The sequence below is a fragment of the Chamaea fasciata genome, unplaced genomic scaffold, assembly GCF_029207755.1.
Source record: "Chamaea fasciata isolate MVZ Bird 193981 ecotype frontalis unplaced genomic scaffold, bChaFas1.0.hap1 SCAF_7, whole genome shotgun sequence".
Lineage (NCBI taxonomy): Eukaryota > Metazoa > Chordata > Aves > Passeriformes > Sylviidae > Chamaea > Chamaea fasciata.
Genome location: NW_027094092.1, coordinates 53,169,333 through 53,189,170, shown reverse-complemented (window position 1 = coordinate 53,189,170; position 19,838 = coordinate 53,169,333). Strand labels below are relative to the sequence as shown.

The 19,838-nt window shown below is 40.8% G+C and overlaps 2 protein-coding genes across 3 annotated transcripts; one reads left to right on the top strand and one right to left on the bottom strand.

Moving 5' to 3' along the window:
• Positions 1 to 5,442: 5,442 nt before the first annotated feature.
• Positions 5,443 to 14,013, bottom strand: COA8 (cytochrome c oxidase assembly factor 8). The gene is made up of 5 exons (XM_066188893.1): positions 13,873 to 14,013; positions 12,762 to 12,953; positions 11,666 to 11,729; positions 9,593 to 9,683; positions 5,443 to 7,040 (listed from the first exon to the last, which is right to left on the bottom strand). Exons 1-5 carry the CDS (start codon positions 14,005 to 14,007, stop codon positions 6,935 to 6,937), a joined length of 588 nt encoding a protein of 195 aa, XP_066044990.1. The 5' UTR covers positions 14,008 to 14,013; the 3' UTR covers positions 5,443 to 6,934.
• An 87-nt stretch (positions 14,014 to 14,100) lies between these two features.
• BAG5 (BAG cochaperone 5) lies at positions 14,101 to 19,593 on the top strand. 2 transcript variants are annotated; one of them, XM_066188892.1, is made up of 2 exons: positions 14,101 to 14,202; positions 14,795 to 19,593. In XM_066188892.1, exon 2 carries the CDS (start codon positions 14,824 to 14,826, stop codon positions 16,174 to 16,176), a length of 1,353 nt encoding a protein of 450 aa, XP_066044989.1. In that variant the 5' UTR covers positions 14,101 to 14,202; positions 14,795 to 14,823; the 3' UTR covers positions 16,177 to 19,593. The 2 variants fall into 2 exon arrangements, with proteins under 2 accessions (XP_066044989.1, XP_066044988.1); XM_066188891.1 differs by lacking the exon at positions 14,101 to 14,202 and adding an exon at positions 14,367 to 14,399.
• The last annotated feature ends 245 nt before the right edge of the window (positions 19,594 to 19,838 follow it).

Genomic DNA, 19,838 nt, shown 5'->3' with positions numbered 1-19,838 from the left:
AGTGTTACACTTCATATTACATACTGAGGGGCCACAAAGTACACCATCACCATATGTTTGAAAGCTGCCATGACTCACACAGAATCGGCTGATGAATAACAGTATCTTCCTTCCCCAGTCTATAACACTGACCAGAAATCTACCCTGTAAATGGTTCCATTGTGGGCAGCAGTTTAACGTGCCCCACATCCTTGTAATTAACTACATAACTGTAAAATAGTGCTGCCAGGTTTATTGTGCACCAATGCAGAAAGCACTCTAAATTCCGTTAAAGGATGGTTCACACTTTTGTCATTTCCCGTCCCACTCATTTTGCAGCCGAAGGAAGCTGGAATGCGGTGTTAACCATCTTTTTCATTAATTTCACTTCTTTTCTATCTCTTTGAATTTTTGGTTATGAATTCTGTTGGGTAGTCCCCAAAACCAAAGTTCATATTGCAAACAAGTGACATTGTTTTTCTAATTTACATGTAAACATACAGTAGCACTAAAAGCTGAAAGTACATTGTTAATTACATATGAAATTGAACATTGAGTGCTAAGTGGCTGTTTGATAATACCTATAAATTATAGACTCAAGTCAGTAGGTAATAAGCTGCTTTACTGCTTTTAGAGAAACTATGTACCTCATGATTTAAAAGCCTGAGAAAAATCTTCCTGAGATGGAAAAGTGCTCTGCACAGTGGCAGCTCTTCAGCCACATTGTCCCAGCACCAGCCTGTTTAACTCAGTCCTGTGGTACTGAGATTTATGGCTGAGATACTGCGGTAACTTAGACATGCCCAGCAAGCCCTCAGGTGCCACACTGAATTTTCTATTTTCCCAGCAGCAGAAGCAGCACCAGGGGAGAGGCAGCAAACGAATTAATTTTGAGCATCTCTTGTCAATTCAAGTTGCTCTCTAATATCCTATGGCAGAACTGATTTTTTTTCTTTGAAGTGAGCTGGAATTCTTCCTTGGCACTAATTGGCACCTGTGGCTATTTACTCATATGTCAGCTTAGTATTTTGTTCGGTTATCCATGGTGGAATTTTTCATGAGGCCTGAGGAAGCTGGAGGTTTTCCAGACATGACAGTAAAAGTGAAATGCTATTTTGGTAAATGTGAAAAGAAGATTGATAAAATTCAGAAGGCATTTTCTTACATATTCATTGCAACTTAGTTTCCATTCTGTCTTCCATTCTTATACAATTTTGAACAAAGAAGTGTTTTCTCCTAAGTATTTATTGTAGAGCTGCTAAGGTCAGAACTGACTTGACTTGGTTTGTTACACAATATTTACGCTGTGTCATACCGGCTATTTTCTATATGACACGCCAGGATAATACAATCACTTGGAAAGCAATCAAGGCAGTCAGGCTCTTTTGAAATTCGAAATTCATGGATTTTGTCTTCTTAAATAGCCTCAACTACAAAGTCTGTTTTGCAAAACATCACATACCCCCTCTGCTCTCTCCCAAGAATTTAGACTTAATTATTCGAGTCATTCCAGAAATTAAAGTCTGTAGCTTTTCTGGAGCCCTTTAAAAACAGCCAATGTATGCTACACCCCAATCATCATGAGAGAATTTTTCCATGGCAAGGATTTCTTACAATTTGTCAACAGGAAGTTCTTTTACAATGAGATATGAATAGTGACCTGAATTTCTTATGATTCTGAAACTTGTGTTTTGCCTGTTAATGTTTTGGCTCAGCTGATGGAAGTATCACAGCCAAGTCTGCAGCTGAATCATATCAGTGGGTTCTTTGGAGGCAGCGGTGTGAACAGAGCACTGCTGAATGCCAGAAAGCCTTGACTGGCAGGGGGGGCTGCTGAAACTGATGCCAGGCATGGTCCATCACAGTAGCTTCAGGGCTTCTCTGGCTTAGGCTGGGGCTAATTGCCTCCTGGCAGCCTCAGGAGATGCATAAAGACAGCAGAAATGTCTCCTGCTGTCTCAGGCCCTGGTCACAACACACCTGGGACCACCCTAAGGATGAGAACCTGCATACACCAGCAAGCAAAATCACTGTGCCTTTCCCTGCAGAATATAAGAAACTCAATCTAATGGGTATTTGGTTTGAACCACAAGCCACAAACACAAACCAATGTATGAAATGGACCATGTCTTCAGAGCTTCCAAAACTGATTCTGGCTGTAGGTGAGTCACTACACAATAATACTTCTGAGTAAGATCAGATTTGAAAAGGGATCATGTATTTTTTTTTGCCTTTACTATTTCTAGCCAAATGTACTACTCTTGCACTTCCACAGCGTCTGCTGTTTGAATGTATCAGTCAAGCAAATCTCACAATACTTGGGTAAATCTTAATGCATTAATGAATGCAAAGCCAAGGCACAGTGAAGTGATTTATATAATTATGAATACTAATGAATATGTACTTCAAGATGATTACATTCTATGCACTTATAAACTCTTCTCAAGACATAAACTGTTAAGAAATAAAGTGAGCTGTGTTTCCCTTACTAATTTTTCTTTTGAGAAATGAACTTGAATATTCAATTATGGGTTTATTATTCTGTGAATCAGTTTACAGTGATCAGTGAATATCATTTTTAGGATGAAAATGTTATTCGTGCATATTACAGTTCCAGGCATATATTATCCTTTCCTGAAAACATTTCAATCTTCCAGTCTTTATGCAAAATATTGGCCTGTGGGCTCTGCACAGGATGTAAATTAAGTTCTTGTTTGGCTAAATCTGATTACCCTGTAGGGTACCAATCTTGCCTAGTGACAGTGGAAACTAGAAATTGCAAGCAGGACAGTCCACTTGAAATGGGGCCAGGAAGGGTCAGTTTCTAAATAGTGAATATGAGGTCTGAACTAGATTTTAATATTATCCCTAAGAATGTTCAGTTAAACATAGAAGCTGTCTCCTCCATAGCTGCTATCATTGCTTTTAAATATCATACTGAAACTGAGAACAGCTCTTCTTTTTTAAAGAAGTACAGGTCTTTATTAATCACATGTAAAGATGTTGCAGTCACTTTAATCCAGCCTTTAATCAGTCTGCGGCTTAATTCCCATTTGACACTTCCTCTTACTCCTCTCATATTCTACCAAAATGATTGCTCTAATATTCAGTGAATTCAGTGAATAGCAAAACCCCACACAGATTTTCAAAACAAAACCACCCCAAGTCTAAAACTATTTGATTATTACCAAAATACTATTGCTTTATTGTGGACTTAGTGAGTGCATGAGAGAGACTAAAAAGGCATATGCTGACACTACTGAATATGAAATACTGCTGTTCCTTCTGACAGGATTAGCTAAATACTTAAATGATAAGAACACTCCCCTGTATTTTTTCCTATACTCAGAAAATTTGCACAAAAAAGTCACTCTTTGATCTATTTCACCAGCTTCAGTTACTGTAGCAGGCTTTTGTATACATAAAAATTTTATTTTTAGTAGTCTTTGGCATCTCCTTGGCTTTCCTTTGATGTATAGAGGTTTTATGATCAATAATATCTAAAAGCAGCTGGTGTTATTGCAATTGCTCTGAGTCAAGGAAAAAAACCAACAAAAGTAATGCAACACTGGTGAAAATGATACAGCTTTTGGCTGTTCAAAATGTAATTATCTCAGTAAATGCATGTGGTTTTTAGTAATGAGATTCAAAATTTCAGATGGATTATTTTTAATAACATCTTTTCACAGTGGTTCTATTAGATATTTTAAATCAGACCTCAACACATACCTAATAGATAAGATATCTCACTCCCCTCAATAGGTTTTAGATGAAGGCACTCAGCACTCCACACAGAATCCTAATGAATTTGAAGGGGGAAAAGGATAAAACCAGGCTTGGAGATAGCCTGGAGGCAACATGCCAGTGTCTGAGGGATGGTGTGCTGGGGATGTCCTTTCATCTGCTGTCTCAATGGAGACAGGAGATGGAAATCCATGTGGCAGCAGTGACACAAGGGATATTGATGTGTTAGAAACCATAGAAGTGCCTGAGAATGATCACATGGAAGGTCCTGCTTGACTGACCCCATCTCCTTCTGTGACAAGATGACCTCTGGAGAGGATGAGGGAAAGGCTGTGGATGTTGCCTTCTAGACTTCAATAAAGCTTTAACATTGTTTTCCACAGTATTCTCCTGGAGAAACTGGCTGCTCGTGGCTTGGATGGGTGCACTCTTCCTTGTTAAAAACTGTCTGGATGGCTGAGCCCAGAGTTCTGGTGAATGGTGCTGCATTCATTTAGCATCCAGTCATGAGTAGTGTTCCCTAGGGAGCAGAGCTGGAGCCAGTTCTGTTTAACATCTTTATCAATGACCAGGATGAGGGGATTGAGGACACCCTCAGACTGCAGAAGACACCAAGCTGGGCAGGAGTGTCATCTGCTGGCGGGCAGGAGGGCTCTGGGCAGGCTGGGTTGATGGGCCAAGGCCAGCGGTGTGAGGGTCAACAAGTAGAAGCAGAGGTTTTGTCAGCAGTGTCTGAACATGAGGCAAGAGCGTGCCCAGGTGGCCAAGGCCAGTGGCATCCTGACCTCTATCAGGTATAGTGTGGTCAGCAGGACCAGGACAGTGACCATTCATTCCCCTGTACCCAACACTGGTGAGGCCACACCCCAGGTGCTGTGTCCAGTTCTGGGGCCCTCAATCCAGGAAGAACAGGGAGGTGCTGGAGTGTTACTGCTCTCTACAACTACCCCAAAGGAAGTTGTAGACAGTTGAGAGTCGGTCTCTTCTCCCAAGTCACAAGCAACAGGATGAGAGGAAACAGCTGCAAGTTGTGCCAAGGGAAGTTTAGATGAGATATTAGGAAAAATTTCTTCACCAGAAGGGTTGTCAGGCAGCCCAACAGGCTGTTTAGGGAGGTGGTTGAGTCACTGTCCCTGGAGGTATTTAAAAGACAAAGCAGCTTGCAGCTTAATCCTAGCATGATCCACTGTTGCTGATACTGTTTTTGGGTGACCAACACTAAAATTACATGTTCAGAAAACAGTTTTAACTGTGAATTTACAGAAGCACAATCCAAAGCTTCCATTTGAATTCCCACAGCTCCCCCATGCCAAACAACACATATCTGCATGATGAGGCACATTAACTCGTCTGACATCGAACAGTTTTTTCCTTGGATTAGTTTGAGTAGCAAATCAATTTCCTGATCTGGTTCAGCAGGCAGACACAAAAATGTCTGTGCTAATGGAAGTGAGCAGCTCAGAAAATGAAAATGCTTTTGATTGACCTCTATCCATTTAAAGCATATCTGAAACTACCTTAGGGATGTTATACACAGGCTGTCAGAACACATGGCCATTAACCACCAGTCCACTGGGGCTCTGGTCTCTCCAGTTCTGGGATATTTTCTTGTATTACCCAATTACTGTTTTATATCAGAACTACCTATTAAAGTGTGCATTCACATTGTGGTCAAAGCTTACATACTGTAAGATATGATTTACCATAAAGCCCTGAAGAATTAATTCTATTACACACCCACAGCAGTCTATTTCAGAAATTTATTTTCTGAAACATGGCATTTTGTAATTTTTTAATAAATATATACCCTTTACAGTACTGATGCAGTGTAACATTCACAAATATTTTCAAAGTATTCATTATTATCTCAGCAAACACCATTAATGACTGTTTTCATTTACTAATAACTCAACCTTAAAATCACAATTCAGTGGCCACTTTAGCCCCAATATAATATCATAGTTATATGAAACACTGTGATCTGCTACTGTATCAGTAACATTTATTTCATTTTGCAAAGAAATTATTATAGCTGATGGGGACAAAGCTCTTTTTGCTTCAGTTGAAAAAGTCTCTGAATAAAACATGTCATGTTTAGATACGAAAAATAGGTCAATGGCTACTGAGATCATGTTTCCAAAAGCAGCACCTTCCCTACAGCACAGCTTTAGGAAAACACTTCATCTGACAGCATACATTCTTTTTAACAGAATCCTCTTAGTAGGCACTGGATAAAAAAGATCATTTAACTATATATATGAACAGAGAGAAGATAGTGAGGAGTGAGACTTCTTTTAAATTAAAAATACATGGCGTAACATTTCACTTGAACCAAGCTCTTTCCAATTCATGTTACCTACCTGGAGGCCACAGAAACAACCCTCAGGAAAGTTGTTTTCAGTGCCTTAAAGAAAGTGGTGAGAACACATTTTTTGGAAGAAATGAACCAGGAGAAAGCAGTGCATACTTGTAGTAATGTTGTTCTCCATACAGGAGTTACCAGTTTCGTCTTCTACCAAGATTAAATGACAGGCGGCACATTTGTTAAATTGCTCAGCAACTAAAACATTTACCAATCATGGATCAGAGGAGCTCTTGTCCCATTTCTCTTAATTAAACAATAACCTAAGAAGATCCTATTGCATTAGCACTTTATATGAAATCATACTTAAATCTTTATTAAAAATAGCAAATAATCACACTGAAGAGAGGATTATTCTAAAATGATTGTATATATACTTACAGAACAAACTTGTTTCTTCACCCATTTTGTATTACTTATGGATAGCTACTGCCCCAGACAGGCAATTGCTGCAAAATGAGGCATTTTTGTCTTTATATACTAATATAGTTAGTGGTGACATCACTGAGACCAGAGTTCAGGTACAGCACACTGAATCTCATATTATTTAGCAGCCATAACTCTGTAGTAGAAACAGGACAGTCATTACCCCTTCCATCTGACATGAACAAAGAACAGCTTTTAAAAGTTTTCTTGGTTGTGTTTTGGTGGAGAAATATTTTAGATATTCTTGGAATAAAGGGTAAAGGAAATCTACATACTGCTTATAAATTAAGCAGTGTTGACTTTTATTTACATAGTTTTAACAAACAAATTCAAGTAATTATTGCATCAACCATTCAGATTTTGAACATTATTATAAACCACAAGTTTAGAGCATGTAATGTTGCATTCTTCATGGAGCTGCGATTACTGTTCTACATTTTTCTTTCTCCAACGAAGCCACCTCAGAGCTCTCATCAGTGCTACTTGTCCCATGAGGAATGTGATCCTAAAGTTATGTTTATACCAGTCTCTAGGATTCCAAAGCCAAGAAAATCATCAGCACACAGAACAAGAACAGGAAAAAAATACACAGTTATATTAAAATATCTTTTGGCATTGACAAATGACATTTCAGTGATGACCTGCATTTTCCCTTTTTTGTGGTAACGCTTTTCCTGCCTAGTTAAGAGTTAAATAACCTATAACAAAGTCCATGTGTATATCCACACTCATGAACAGATGACACGTGGATTACAGGGTTGCAACTGTATTTGAAATCAGGTGAGATAAAATAGTTAAAATCATGTCTCATGTTTCAGAAGTAAAGCTGATCACCAAGCTATCTGGACTAACTTCCTGCCAGTGCTGGGCTTCAGGTAAGATTTGTTTGTGTGTGGATGAAGATGCCTGTGTTGAAAAGGGCAGAGTTGGTTTCGTATAAGGGTATGAAAAAATAAAATCAAATCACACTTCAAAGGCTAATTGTATAACTCATTTTCTTTACCCATATTATCTTTCTACTGCAATATCTTTTAAAGATAATGCCCTTAGTATTGTCAAAGTTAGTTTTTATATCTTTAAATAACCTAATTTTTATGAATCATGCATGGCTTCTGGAACCAATTCAAATTATTCACAGTATGGTCTGCATCAGCCCTTTTTAACCTCTGAAAACTTGCTTCAAGTTCTTGCCCCTGTTACAAATTAAAATAACATCAAAATTTTTTCTAGTTTCTAACAAGGATCTCACTCCCATGTTCTAAAATGCTCACAAGAAACAATAGGATACGAAGAATTCTAGAACTAGAACACTGGGATTTAGGTCTTCTCTTGGGATGTCTGGGGGAAACCTTACATGCACAGATCTAACATAAGCCTGAGATACCAACCTCTCAGTGAGGATAGTGGCCAAATTCACACTGACAGGCAGCACTGAGCTACCCCTTCAAATGTCATGTTAAATAAAAACATCATGCTAACATTGCAACTGTTTCTTTTCCCCTTTCACATTTAATTTCCTATATCTTTCTTGATTTTTTTTCCAAAACTAAATTGTATTTCCAGTCTAAGTACCCTGAACTAAATATTCAAGGCATCTATGCACAGTCATTGCTTCAATTTTAACTACATTTTAGAAGTTGCAACACTTCAGCTGCCAGTTTTCAGGCCAGCTGGCAATACTGCAAAAGAACATACCGCTAAATGCATAAACAGATTTTTATAAATATGACCCCTCAAAATCAGAGTGCCTGTAAAAAGCTCTGCTGTTTTCAGGGCTGTGCAGTTCCACTTTGAAACTACAACAATGCAGCTGACACAACCTGATTTTACAAGTCAGCAGCAAGGAAGGTCATGTTTAAGCACGAAGCCTGAATTATCCCACCCTGAAGATGGGACACTATCCTAAGGTCACTGCAACAATAGCAACTGGTAACCAGTTCTAAGATGAAGTACTTGCATTCCCACTTAGCAGTTATAGGCAATGTATTGACAATCCTTTCACTAAAAACAATTTCTTACTTTGCATCTTTTCATGCTGTTGCTTTGGATCATGGTGAGGTTCCCCCCTGCCCCTCTATGGGCAAGATAAGATGTGCATTTTTAAATATTTTAAGTTAAATTGTTCTTACAGGATAGTATTTTATAGTTTATGCACAATACACATGAAGAAACTTGAGCGACCATTTGTTATAGCTCACTTGATGGCAGAATTCTCACTAGCACTACACCTTTAGGAACCCAGTCACACCTGACACTTTTGAGCTCAATAATCTCCCAATCCAGTACAGGGAGGGAACTGCAGTTGTGCTTTCACATTCAGTGGTCACTATTCCTGGTTTAAGTGCTGTCTTTCTCCACCTTCCCATTCCTCCTTCATTTCTTGCCCTTTTTCAAGTGTGCACAGCTACTTGCAGGGGAATGTGTGTTTGCACCCCTTTTCCACCCCTTTTCAGATCCCCAATCCAGTTTATTGAGCTGTACACACAGTAATACTGAAACAATGCAGGAGATGCTGTGAAGAGCTGGATGTGGGTTTAGAAGCTGTAGTTGAGATTCTACTCAGGGCAAGTCAGGTGATCAATTTATGCCTCGCCAGACTCAAAAGCTGATCACTTTTTTACTAGACACTTGCAAAATAATAGAACCAAGATTATTACATATTACTCCCATTAAAAGATTTTCCTTTGAGATAAACCACATTTACTTGTCCTTATTTAACAGTCAGCTAGAATCTGTTATACAGAACTTTCAAGTGGTCTATTTGCATATTTATCAGTTTCAATTAGCAGCATGAAAAGACCTGTGCCCTAAGCTAATAAAATGTGCCTGATCTTGTCTCTTTAAACCTCAGACTTGAGCTTATCTTTCCACTAAAACAACAATAAGCAGCAGCAGAACTCAAATGATAATGCAAATTTCTGTCAAATGCTAATAACAGCATTAAAAAAGTAATTTTCCAAAATTACAGGGGTTTGGGTTGTTTTACCGATTACAGAAAAAATGTTCAGATTTTAAACTTGATCTTATACCTTTCACTTAGACTGTAATGTATAATGGCCAACATAAATACCTTCTACATACCTGTTATACTGCAAATGCTTTTTTAAATTTTTCCTTAGAAAGTCCTTGTAAAAGTCAGCCATTTCTTCTGCATTCAGTGTTGCTTTGTGACCTGAAAATAGGTTTTGGTGTAACAAAGTCAAGGCAATTCTCTGGACCAAGACACTGGGTTCAGATGCTTAGGTCCAGCTCCCTGCTCCTAAAGCTTTCTGTGTAACCCTGAACAAGTTAGCATGCCTTTATCTTTCAACTTTTAAAACTTATCTAGAGAGGACAGCAGATAAAAAAACCTGATCATCTTGAAGCTGGTATAGTTCCTAAACCCTTATTACTTGTGGAAGTGATGAAGTTTATCAGCTCTTAAACTATTTAGGGAACCAGTGAACCCCTATGAAAATGTGCAGAGATCTATGAGCACCTATCCTTTGAATAAAATAATTTCTCGCAGGGCTGAAGCCTAAACCAGTAAGAGCATTTAGTAACTTAATTTCCCTCCTAAAGCAAGTCCATAAATATCAAAAGAACACTATCCACAATTGACATGATATTTTCAGATGTAATTCTTTTCCTATTACTGTTGATAAATTTCAAGTAACTTCAGGCAAAAAGATTATGTTCCGAGATGTCAGACTTCCAAACAATCTAGCAGGCAATTATTTTGAGAAGAAGCAAATACAAAAAATGATTCTGAATATGTCACTTATAACCAAAATATGTAAGGAAGAACAGGAAGACCTGTGGCTACATCACAGATGTCTAATCCTGAGAACCAGCAAATACTCTCAACTCTACCAGACAATTCCTACACAAACCTCCTGGCACAAAGTGTCCCTAAAATGAAAGTCAAATTTCAATGCCCCAGGGAACACGAGTATGATGAGGGAGATGGAATTGCAATATTCAACTTGTTACTCTTCCAAAATGCATTTTAAGGCTCTTGAGATTGATCACAGAAATGTAAATTATTGATTGGTTCTAGTTGTCATTATTTTAAAAACTAATATACCACCAAGTATAAACATACTATGGGATAAATAGCTCTAAAACCATTTGAAGGCTGTCAGCTTAATACCGGTAGTTAATTTTTTTCTTCATACTGGTATAAGGAAGTTTTGTTCCAACTGTTCGTGTATATTTTTATTTTTACAAACACTCACAGCTGTATTATAGAATTGCTGACCAAAGGCATGCAGTTGATATAAATTTATTTTTAATGGAAGTATGTGGTCACTCTCTTTTACTTCTAGAGTGTAAAAGAAAAAAAACCCAAAAAAAACCCCCAAAAACCCCACAAAAAATAAAACCCACAAAAAACCAAAACAGCAATATAAAAGCAGTGGTTTTGAAACAACACAGATCTTAATGAAAATTACTTCTCAAGCACACACTGATCACCAGGATACAAACAGAAAAGAAAAATAATGGTCTGTGACATACAGAACGTCAGAGCAGATGCTGCACTAAACTCAAACAGATCATTATTCTGTGAACAAAGTGTTCAACCTCATACTACAATGCCCAATTCACTATTATTATGAAGGCATTTTGTTTTCATTTTCACACAATGAATTAGAGAGACAACTATTTTACAGCAACTGTGCTCAGGCAGAGAGCAGCTGCCATCTCCCCAGAAACTGTCTTCCCCTCCCTCAAGGAAAAACGTTGTATTCATTGGACACACCATGGACCTGAAGCCAAAGACTGTGAATTTATCCATGCAACCGTAACATGCACTTGAGGCAAATGCTCTGTGTGTTTATCACAGCCAGCTCACTGGCTTAGGAGGTGTGAAAGTAAAAAGTCCCTTCCTCCTTAGGCTACATGATTATTATATTACTGGGCTAGGATTTGAGCACATTCCCGCTGGCTGTGGGGAAGGAATTAGAGGGAGAACAGTGCAAGAGATGATCTGACCCCCACATGCACATCTCTGAAAAGCTCCTCATCTCTTTTTTTATCACACTCCTGAAAACACTTCTAAAGCCTATCCCTAAGATTTAATTGTGACAGAACACAAAGAGCATAAACTAACATAATTCAAAGTTAAACAGAATTCAGAATGCATCCTAAACTTTTAACAAAGATCTCACTAACCTGATTCATCTCTCATTTCCAGACCCTTGGCTTTCAGTCTTGAATGAATAAATTCTTCTTTTTCCTAAAACATGTTTTTCCACATTAGAATGGGATGTAGTCAGTCCTTGAAGTTAACCATTGTTTTTAATTACATAGCAATGTGGTGTTCAACACCCTTTGAAATAACTAGCAATACTTGTTATACTTGGAAGTGTCAACTAAACACTTTTCTTAATCCAGTGAGTTAGTTAAACTGGTCACTTAGATCCTGCTACCTGCATGCATCAATTAATTCATGCAAATGTCATTCTGATACTTCTAAAACTGATTTGTGGAGTAAAGCTACAGCCAACCTTCAGTGTTGTTTGACAGGATCAAACTTTCAATTTATAAAACAAACTATGGAAACGTGCTGTACTGTGTGAGATTTTGAGCATAGAGAAGAACATGCAGCCTAAAAAATTACAAGTATTTAGACGGAAGCACAGTAATCATTTGTGTGTGTTTTACAGACTTAAAAAACAGTTCTGTGGAATTAAAAAAAAACAACAAGCTTCATTGTTTTCTGGGATCTTTGCAAGTTTTGAGAAGATATGATGTTCAACATCATAAAATGGTGAATCACTGAACTGTTACTGTCCTTCCAAAAAATGCCACGTCGGTTGGGAGATGCTAAAATCAGCAAAGGAGACAGACTCACTTTAGCCATGCTGGGATACGCTGCCAGTGAAAAGGGACATATTATTTAACTTCATTTAATCTTGGTAATTACACCAAATTTCTCTCACTTACGACAAGAGAAAACCAGCCACGAAATAATTTTCAACAGCTGCTCTTGCAGGTCTTGCACGTGGGTCAGCTACAACTTTTTACTTCCAGCGCAAGACAGGGAAAAGTCAAATACTCTACGCCACTAGGCAGCAATAAAACATGGGATTTTTAGTTTCGTGCGTCATTTAAAGAAATGAATGAGAAAACCATAATTTAATGCTGAGTGCATTAACAGCAGGCAGAAGTGACCCCCAGCTCAGAGGCCAAGCCCCCCGGGTCTGGGCAGGGAGACAGGCGCTGAGCAGCAGCAGCAGCAGGAGGAGGCGGTGCGGGCCGGGCTCACCTGGCGGAAGGCGCGGTTGTGCCGTGCCCAGAAGCGCTGGTTGCTGGCCTGGGCCTCCTGGCGCGCCTCCCGCAGACGCCGCTCCAGCGCCGACTCCTCGGGGGGCACGTAGAAGATGACGGGGCGCAGGTTGGAGTGCCGGTCCGGCGGCCCGATCCAGTCGCTGCGCGAGTGCGCGGGGGGACGGAAACCCTGCCGAACACAGACAGGGCGTCATCTGCACTGCCGCAGTCTCCATTTGGAATTAATTCCCAAACAGAACTTTGAAGCATGCAAGCACAGCAACTTCAGAAATAAAGCACATATATTTATTGTGACCAAAAACAATGGCGTACATTTACAATTTACTTTTACTTACAAATGCACTACTGGAAAGATACCTTTAACTCTTTTGCCATAAGGTATTTTTTTTAATCAATTTTTTTTTTCATTTTTCTATCACTGATACCCTGTTAAAATGTTTCATGGAGAGAACTAGCAAGTGTGCAAGTTTTTTTTATGGTGCTGATCTCTGCCCTCTGGTGACCAGTGGCAGCACCCCAGGGAACAGGATGAAGCAGTGTCAGGGGAAGATTAGGCTGGATATTAAAGGCTCTTCACCCAGAGGGCTGATGGGATGAGAGATCCCCCAAGGATGGGGTCACGGCGCCAAGCACGACAAGCTCAAGGGGCTTTTGGACAACTCTCTCAGAAATACGCGGCGCAATTCTTAGGGTTGTTCTGTGCAAGGCCAGGAATCGGGTTTCGGTGATCCTTGTGGGTCCCTTGAAACTAAGCGTATTTTATAATTCTATGATTCTAAGTTTTCCTCAGCCCGGCGCTCTTCCTGCATCCACGTGCCCACACACAGGCGTGTGCCTGCCCCAGCCGGGTTCGGGAACACCTGGGGTCTCCCAACAGCGCGGACCTCCGCGCCTCTCCAAAAACAAACACCGGGGGGCTCGATAAGCACATCCAAAGACAGAGGCCGCGGGGAACGCGGTTTGCACCGGCCGGCCCCGCTCCACCGGCGTTACCGGGGGCAGCCGCAGCGCTCCCCACACGGGGCTCCGCGGGGGCGGCGGCCCCCGAGGCTTCCCCCACGGCACCTTCCGCCCCCGCCCGGGTTTACCGCGCTGTCCGGCCGCTCCCCGCGCTCAGCCGCGCGGCCGCCGCCGGAGGAGGTAGAGGAGGAGGCGGAGGAGGAGGCGGAGGAGAGCAGGAGGCGGCGGCAGGCACGGGCCCGCAGCACCGGCGCGGCCGCCATGGCCCGGCGCTTTACGGCGCTGCCGCGCGGGCGCTGCGAGCGGGGCGGGGCCAGGTCGGGGTCGGGGCCGGGCCCGGGCCCGCCTCGGCCCCCGCCTCCCTCTGCGCGGCCGGGCCGGGCGGGGCTCGGGCGGTTCGCGGCGCTCGGCCCGTGGCGCAGCGCCGGGCCGGGCAGCGGGTCCTCGGCGGGCGGCGGGTGAGTGAGTGAGTGGGGCGGGTCGGCGGCGCCGCGCGAGTTCGCTGCGGGGCCGCTGGGGACGGGCCTCCCGCAGGTGCCTCGGCGGTGGCCCCGGTGCCATTTCCTCCTGGCGCCGCGCCGGGCCCCACCGCGGGGGAGGCGGGAGGTTGCGGCCATGGAGAGGCAGGGGGCGGCGAGTGCCGAGGGGGAGCGAGGTATGTGCGGGGAAGGAGCTCTGCCCCGGGGTCGTGGCGCCCGAGGGCGGTCGGGTTCGGCCGCTGTTCTCCCCCCGCCCCGGGTTCTCCCCTGGGCTGCGGGTGCCTTGTTTGTTCTGCGGCGGCTTCAGCTGCAGAGCAGGTGAGGAGGGCAGGGCGGGAGGCTGGGGGTGAACAGCCGAGAGCTGGGCGTGTGGCTGCTAAAGCATCGCCCCTGCGGCCCGACCGCGAGAAAGGTGTAAAAAATTAAAGGGCTGTGAAATATCAGTAAGTGGTTTACTCGTATTGGTGAAGATATTTAAAACAGCTGTAATGCCGAAGTGCTTCAGAATGTAAAAGTTGAAACGTGTGCTCGTGTAGAGCTTGAGCAAGTCTTGTTCCCGTTTTCCTTGTAGTTCATCTGGAGCTGGACGAGGGAAGAGGAATGGATATGGGTAACCAACACCCATCCATTAAACGGTTACATGAAATACAGAAAGAAGTCAAAGAGATTGAACAGCAAGTGGCTGTCTTCAGCGGCGTGTCTACTGACCGAGATTACAAGAAATTGGAAAGAATCCTTACGAAGCAGCTTTTTGAAATAGATTCTGTGGACACCGAAGGGAAGGGGGATATTCAGCAAGCCAGAAAGCGAGCTGCCCAGGAAACTGAGAGGCTGCTGAAGGAACTGGAACAAAATGCAAACCATCCGCGCAGACTGGAAATAGAAGCTTTGTTCAAGGAGGCGCAGTCACTTGTGGAACGCGAGATCACATCTTTTTACAAAGGAGGAAACTGTATAAGTGATGAATTTGAAGAAGGAATCCAGGACATTGTGTTGAGGCTTACCCAGGTGAAAACTGGAGGGAAAGTTTCCCTACGCAAAGCGAGATACCGCACTCTGACAAAGGTATGTGCTGTTCAGGAGATCATAGAGAGTGGCATAAAGCAGCAGCTGTCCCTGCCACTCTCTAATGATGCACATCCTTCTGTCTCCAAAATTAACTCTGTAATGTGCGATGTGAACAAAGCCAGAGGAACTCTCATTGCGCTTCTAATGGGAGTGAGTAGTAATGATACCTGCAGGCATCTGTCCTGTGTGCTCACTGGCCTCATTGCTGATTTGGATGCTTTAGATGTCTGCGGTCGCACGGAAATAAGAAATTACAGAAAGGAAGTAGTAGAGGAGATCAATAAGTTGCAGAAATACCTGGACTTGGACGAAGAAGCAAATTCTACTCATGCTTATGATTTGGCACAAAATCAGTCCATTCTAAAAATAGAAGAGATCCGTAAGAAGATGAAGGAAGTTAATTCTTTACTTCTGAAAACAGAGAATGCTTCTGATTTGTATCTGGGATCCAAAGCAGAGTTGCAGGGACTAATTGCCCAACTAGATGAAGTGAGTCCAGGAAAAAATCCCTGTATTAGAGAGGCCAGGAGAAGAGCAGTAATTGAAGTTCAGACTCTTATAACATACATTGATTTGAAGGAAGCACTGGAAAAAAGGCAAATGTATCCAGAGCAAACTGCTGCTGAACATCAGTCTCATAAAGCAGTTTGGACTGTACTTGGAAACTTGTCTCAAATTCAGCAAGAGGTGATTTCATTCGATGGGAACAGAACAGATAAAAATTACATGAGACTGGAAGAACTTCTTACTAAACAACTTCTAGCCCTGGATGCTGTTGATCCACAAGGTGATCAGCGGTGCAAGGCTGCCAGGAAGCAGGCAGTAAAGCTTGCACAGAATATTCTTTACTATCTGGACATGAAAACAGATGAATGGGAATACTGAAACAGCCATGGCCTGACACAGAACAACATTTTCCCCTTTGGCACTTTATGAAGATCATTGGAAGCACATAATAAAGTGTTCTGTGCTTGCTGAAATCATGGAGATTGCATAAGCAGTTGACTTGGCTATATGTCTGCTATCCCACGCAGTCACCCACTTGCCATGGCAACTGTCAGTACACCATCAGCAATTCTGGTCATTGCTATAAGCAAAGAAGTGCAATTCTTTGAAGGAATAGCTTAATACTTGAGCAAATAGCTTTTTTTTTTTTTTTTTTTTTTTTGCTTTTTTTTTTCTCTCTTGTTTTTCTTGTTTTTGTCTCAATAGCCTTGTGCAATGTTCAGTGAATGCAGGTTTTTTCAAAGACACAGAAACTTCCTTTATGGTGCAGTAATGGCAAAACTGTTTAAGGAGACTGGACATGAAAATTAGTATTCAGGCATGAGGCTCTATCCAGCAACTTCACAGCAGTCTGGATGTACTGTTAATGTGCTGTTGTGACAAAAAGTACTAAGGGCAAAAAAGCCTGCTGGCTTTTGGATTGTACTTGATTTATTCCATCCATCATACCATCTAGATTTCTCGGTAATGGAGCTGCAAATTAGCATTTACATAGGCAAAGCCAATTATGTCAATTTTGGTAATACCTGAGCCCTTTGATTTGGAAAACCAGGTCTTTTGTTGGTGGAAATTCTTTCAAGTTATTGCTTTAAGGTACTGGGACTTAGAGAGGAAAATCTGTACGTTTATACCAAACAGATAAAGGGGATTTCAAGGATTTCAAACTGTCAGCCATAAACCCTTGAAAACTGCACTGAACTTTATTTAGTGGCTGCTTAGGTGTCTTTTTAAACTCTGCTGTTGCATCTGGTTTTCACACTTGGCGAAAACAGAAACAGAGTTCACTTTGAAGTGAAATGTGCATTTTGGAATTATTTTTGTAAAATTAGGTAGCCAGCTATAAAGATGTCCCTAATGATGTGTGTACTACATGGTCAGGTGTGGCTTCAAGCATGTCTTGGAAAGACTTGTGGCAAATGTCTCTCTTTGCAACTCATTCACTTAATTGTTTCAGTAGCTTCCTAAATAAGCTTGCTTGTACTGCTGTGTGCACCTACCTTTTTATTTGTGGCTGCTGGTGCCAATCACATTTCTACTATAGCATGTTTTTTGACATTTTTGAGAGCATGGCATTAAAATGATTTAAGTATATATAGATACATATAAAGGATATAGATGCATATAAAGATATATTCAATTATGGATAATTTGCACTCACCTCTTTCAGGATGAACGAATGAATTCTTGTTCTGTAGATGATGATTTGCACCACTTTAAGGAGTAAAAACCATTTCGGATGTTACAATAAATAATTTTAAGATCTATTTTAGACTGGTTAGAGAAGACAGTACTGTCTGTGAGAGACAAGTGCCTTTATGACACTGCTAACTTGCACCGTCATATGTAGATATAGGAACTCTTTACTGGCAGCTTGATACATTTGTAATCTTTGCAAACTGGATTTTTCAGGTATATATTTAATTCTGCTGTAGTATATGTCAAGCTAAGCTAACATAACACAATAGGTGACAGTTGCCCTATAAGTCCTGAGAATGAGTATCAGATTTGGGAAATACGTATTCTGCTTAAAAACTGAAGCATTGGTGTGGAGGTGGGGGACTTTGGGCAGACCTTCTGTGCCTATTGCTACAAGAATAATATGTTTGTTCATAATATACTATGAGATGTTGATTGAAGGCTGCATACCTTCAGAGTGTGAATAGATTTTGTTTGTGATTGTACAGGTGATTGCTTTGCAAATCTACTTGCCAGAACTGACTTAATTGAGTACAGTGCCTAAGGCACAATTTGGCAATGACAGAATGTTTGTTGGAGGATTCTTTCTGCTCTTTCAGAAACACAACTCCATTGAATTTAACTTCCTTCACTAAAAAAAAAAAAAATCCCCTAATTAAAATTCCAATCTCTATTTGAATATTATGTGGCTAACACAGAATATTAATAGTGTTATACACCTGAATTGTTTTACTCATTTCAAGCTCTCTACATGTTTGAATTGCAACTTGTGATTTGCACTTACATTTTTAGGAAAGATAAGGATTTGATATTGTAATGATATTAATAATTTTCTTTAGTATTACTGTCGAGTCTGCAGTGGTTACTTGTAGTTTGTTTAAACAATTTAGTGTCTGTGTTCTCTGGCAGATCCATGTAGTTTTTAAGTGTTTGAGCCTCTTATGTAAAAATGAGTAAGTATAGTTATCAGATCTGTTCTATTTTAAATGTGTCTTTTAGTTTTCCTGAATGAATTGTTATGCCTGCATCTCTAAGAATGCAAATGTGTAAGGTTAGTGTAATTTGACTAACTGAATAGAGTCCAGTATCAAGATATTATGTGGATTAAGCTTTTTTCCTTTGTTCTCTACTCTGAAAAATTGACCATTTAAATTTTATGGTTAAATCCTCATCTGGAATGGCATTAATTCAGAGTTTTTGCATGAATGAAAGTGATAAAATATATGTGCTTAACCAAAAAAAAAAAAAAAAAAGAGAAAAAAAAGGAAAAGAAAAGAAAAGAAAAAACCCTAACCAAAAAAGAAATGCACAGGTTTCTCAAAAATTTGCTTTTATGCTGAAGAATGTAATTTCTCTGGTTTTTGTATCCAAAGATTGAGAGACACACAACTTTTCTTTCCAATACAGCAGGCTAAAATAATCAACAAAAAGTAAATGGACCAAATGGCAAAAGCCTGCATTTTAGTACTATACTGAAATAGAATAACTTTTCTGTGTGCTGTGTTATGTACCTTAGAGCAAAATAATCGAGTGGATATTCTGGGGGAGAGGTAATCCTGCATCGTGATTCCTGTTTGTTAACCAAATTCCTTTTTAAAATAGTTTTCTTTAGTTATTTCAGTATTCATTTTTTGTTGTTTGCCACTCAGAGTGGTTTTTCTGTGATTCCAGTTTGGAGAAGATTTTTGTTAAGTACAATTCTTACCTTTTTAATTTAACAGAAATCAGTGTCTGTGCACCTAATAGTGTCTGTCTGCAGTTGTTGCCATGTAGGAGGTGACATTTGTGTTCACAGATCCAAGATTAAATATTGCAGTGTTACATTCTTGATTATGAATACAAATACATTACTGCTTTTACTAGGTATTCATTTGAATGTTGTATTCATTTGAATGTTATGCCCTGATGCCTTTCTCTATTTATTTTTGAATGTCAGTTACCAGAATGTAAATTACTTTTGTCTTAGTGCAAGTGTTTTTATTAAACATGCAGACATAAGGCTCTCTTTTCTTCCCCCCTCCTTCTTTCAAAGTTTGCTTTTTCACTGCTGTATTGATTAAAATAAAGTTCTTTGTGTGGATACCACTCCTACTTGCTAAATCTGGTGCCTGTTGGTTTTCTCTGCATTCCTCAGCAGCAGCTTTGCACCCTCCAGGGTTCCACTTGCATGATGACTGCAGCAGTGCTCATGGCAGAGTTCAGATCCTGCCACTTTGCTGCTGGAGGATGCTGCCTGAGCAGATGAGCTGCTGAAGCTGATGGCGTGAGCCTCTTCCTGTAAAGTCAGTGTGGATTCCAGAGCCTTGAGCAGGAGCTCAGCTAATCTGGTTTTAGGCTGTGCACGT

Excerpts from the sequence above, each read along its gene's own strand:
- BAG5 (XM_066188892.1), top strand. The coding sequence starts at position 14,824 with ATGGATATGGGTAACCAACACCCATCCATTAAACGGTTACATGAAATA.
- COA8 (XM_066188893.1), bottom strand. The coding sequence starts at position 14,007 with ATGGCGGCCGCGCCGGTGCTGCGGGCCCGTGCCTGCCGCCGCCTCCTG. Across the intron at positions 9,684-11,665 it reads GGAAATGAGAGATGAATCAG|GTCACAAAGCAACACTGAAT; the intron begins GTTAGTGAGATC and ends ACCTATTTTCAG. Across the intron at positions 7,041-9,592 it reads AAGCATTTGCAGTATAACAG|AGACTGGTATAAACATAACT; the intron begins GTATGTAGAAGG and ends TTGGAATCCTAG.